Source organism: Hevea brasiliensis, chromosome 6 (genome assembly GCF_030052815.1).
Source record: "Hevea brasiliensis isolate MT/VB/25A 57/8 chromosome 6, ASM3005281v1, whole genome shotgun sequence".
Classification (NCBI taxonomy): Eukaryota; Viridiplantae; Streptophyta; class Magnoliopsida; order Malpighiales; family Euphorbiaceae; genus Hevea; species Hevea brasiliensis.
Window position 1 is genome coordinate 14,718,673 of NC_079498.1, and position 3,653 is coordinate 14,722,325.

The 3,653-nt window shown below is 33.8% G+C and overlaps 1 protein-coding gene across 1 annotated transcript; it reads left to right on the forward strand.

The window, feature by feature from the left end:
* Nucleotides 1–1,037: 1,037 nt before the first annotated feature.
* On the forward strand, nt 1,038–2,534 carry LOC110637389 (galactolipase DONGLE, chloroplastic-like). Its single transcript, XM_021787474.2, has one exon. It carries the CDS (start codon nt 1,038–1,040, stop codon nt 2,532–2,534), a length of 1,497 nt encoding a protein of 498 aa, XP_021643166.2.
* Nucleotides 2,535–3,653: the final 1,119 nt, after the last annotated feature.

The following is a 3,653-nucleotide window of genomic DNA, read 5'->3' on the forward strand; positions in this document are numbered from 1 at the left end:
GAATAAAATTTACAAAAAAAATTGGATGGGTAAATAGTAGTTTTTAAAATTCTAAAGGGACAAACAACATTTTTTTTTTCTTTTCAAAAAATACATCGAAATTATAGATAAATTTCTTTTTTTAAATTTTTGGGAAAACTTTTTTGGGTCATATTTAGAATTGTGAGTTTTCATATTCAACTATCGATCAGAATTAATTGTACTTAAAAATTAAATAAATTTTAACTCAAATTTAATAATATCAAATTATAAAAATAATTTGTAAGTTAGAATCTCATTATAAAAAAAAGTTAGAATCTCTTTTACAATTTAATATAATTAAAAAAATCAACAAATTTATATTCATTATTGGATGGATGGCCTTCACACTTATGAAATGAGACCATGAATTAAATTTTAACATAAATTCATGAACATTCACAAATTTTTGTATTATAATGCAGAAAATAAAAATAATAAATAGATAATTAATATTTATTTTTTAAATCACGAGAGTCATAGATCAATATTTTTCTGCGTAGAGTCGAAATGAGTATAATATATAATCATTAAATAGCAAAGGAAAAAAAAAAATTTGAATGGTTGAATGGGAAAGAAGTCAACCTTAACCTCAAGGGAAGCAACTAAAAAAGGCTGATCCTTTTATTTTATTTTATTTATTTTTCCTCGGACGCAGCAGAAGATGTGCCTGTGTGAAACTAAAAGCTCTTAAAATCCCCTTACCGACCACTGTTACGTATTAAAAAAATTTATAATTAAATAAAATTGGAATTTTGAAAATACGATCCTTGGTCAAATACTCGCCAAACATGCTTTCTTTTGCCAAATTTTTTTCGATTTCCTTCCTTTTTCCGTCCTTTTTCCGTCCATCCCCCACTCCTAACCCTCGAGTCTCGACAACCCCGAATACCCCTCCCCACCCTCCTTATACATGAGTGTGTGTATATAAATACGTTCAAAACTCCTCTCCCCCACAAAGATCCATCCTTAACCTTCACTCTCTCTCCCTCCTGCATCCCTCTTTCTCTCCCTCTCTAATGGCTTCCAAAGTCTTGATGCCAAAACCCAGTGTGAACCATGTTGCATTCTCAGTGGACAATAAACCACTCCGTTCCCCTTTTTCTGGGCAGGTTTTTTTTCCTAAGAAAAGTAGTGATCATGCCTCTTCTTCTTCTTCTTCTTCTTCTTCGGTTGAGCAATTATCATCGTCACTTGTCGCTTCTGGTAATACAGTACCACCAGCAGCTATTTCCACTGCCAAATTTGCCAACAGTGTTAGTGCTATTAGCACTAAATCTACTCTGGCTCAACAATGGAGAGATATTCAGGGTTCTAACAATTGGGAAAACCTGGTTGAACCCTTGCACCCTCTTCTTCGACAAGAGATTATTCGATATGGAGAGTTTGTCACCGCTTGTTATAAGGCTTTTGATCTTGATTCCAACTCAAAACGCTACTTGTCCTGCAAATATGGCAAGAAGAACATGTTCAACCAAGTTGGAATGGGAAATTCCGGCTATCAAGTCACTAAGTACATCTACGCCACCCCAGACGTCAATATTCCCATTCAAAATGGTGCTTCTTGTGGCCGCTGGATTGGCTATGTGGCTGTCTCCTCCGATGATACAGTTAAGAGGCTAGGCAGGAGGGATATAGTCATTACATTTCGGGGAACAGTGACTAACCACGAGTGGGTTGCTAATTTCATGAGCTCTCTCACTCCTGCGAGGCTAGACCCTCATAATCCTCGCCCAAATGTGAAGGTGGAATCTGGGTTTTTAAGCTTGTACACTTCAGATGAAATTAGTGACAACAAGTTTGGACTAGAAAGTTGTCGCGAACAGCTTCTATCTGAAGTGTCAAGATTGCTAAGCAAGTACGAAGGGGAGGAAATCAGCATATCCTTGGCAGGGCACAGCATGGGGAGTTCACTTGCTCTTCTTCTTGCTTATGATATTTCTGAGCTTGGATTGAACAGACGCAGCAACAATCCAAGCATGGCTATTCCAGTGACTGTGTTTTCATTTGGAGGACCAAGAGTAGGGAACGCAGGGTTCAAGGAGAGGTGTGACGAATTGGGTGTTAAAGTGTTGAGAATCGTGAATGTTAACGATCCAATCACGAAGCTCCCTGGGTTTTTTCTAAATGAAAATTTTAGGGTTTTAGGAGGGAGATATGAATTCCCGTGGAGTTGCTCATTTTATGCTCATGTGGGTGTTGAACTAGCCCTAGACTTCTTCAACATGCAAAACCCTTCATGTGTTCATGACTTGGAAGCCTATATCAGCAGTTTACTGGCGAAATGCCCTAAGAGATCTTCATCAGAAGAAGATGATGATCATCATCATGAGGTATATTTTCTGAATAAAGCAATGGATTTGCTATTGGGTGCAGAAAATTTTAACTTGTTGCCTCTCAAAATTGCTGTAAGCAATATCATGAAGTCGGTTCAGTCTCAAAGCACTGAATTCTTGATAAATGAACATATCTTAGGATGGATGAATACCTTGGCTTTGTATAATATTCTTTTCTAAGCATATGTATACATGGAAGAAGACTACTAGAACTACTGTACATTAGTGGAGATTTTGTTAGCCTTTAAAACAAGTCTTCAGGCTATTTATCAAGACTATAAATATATTTACATAAGTGTTGAGGATCAAATCATTAGTTCATTCAACAATTATTAGAGAACATTAATTAACTCTACTTAAGCTATGAAGTTTAGAGATTCCTAAAGTTCAGAACTAAATTTTCTATTATTCATGGGGATTAATTATATTCCTAACTTCATTATGAGCAAGATAATTTCTTTGAAGTTTCTCTTAAAATTTCTTATTCTTTTCTTCCTCCTCCTCCTTTTGGATGAGATGATAGCTCAAGCTCCATGTAGACTTTAATGATCTGGACCCAAATCGCTTGAATTGGCAAACTGATTGGGAGTTTTGGTAGCTGATCAATGTGAAAAAGAATGCTAAGTAAGCTTATATAGCTTCATATACTTGGATTAAATAATTTGTGAAGACCTTGACTTTGAAATATAATCACTCTATTTACAAAGCTAGAAGTGATCGATAACATTTTTGCTTTGATGGGAAGAAATTAGTGATAAATTAATTTATTAGGTATTCCGTAGCGAAAATTTTTTTTTTTTTTTATACTCAATCCAACATGGACTCAATACTCAAAATGTAGGATATGATTCACTTATTGAATATATAAATTTTATATGTTTGTGTCTTGGATATACATGGATGAAGTTTAGTCAATAATTTTCCCTCGGTAACATATCAATGCAAGGAATCATTGGTGACACATTTTCTGTTGTCCAATTTATGTTGTCAAAACTAATATAGGCGTGCCTAGCAGGAAATTAATTATATATGAACATGAAAATCGTTTAATTGTATCTAATAATGTATTGTCTATAGTATAATTTCATATTTTACACTAGATGATGTGGTTTTTGAGTTTACCAATTAAAAACAGACAAATCTTTACAAGTATTTTGTACTAGAAACAATAATTAATATTTGATATCCACATAGAATTATAGTTTAAATCTAAATTTTAAAAAAGCATTATTTTATATATTATTGAGCAAAATCATTTAAAAAGGTTATTAAACTATTTTAAAGTTTTTATGACTAAAA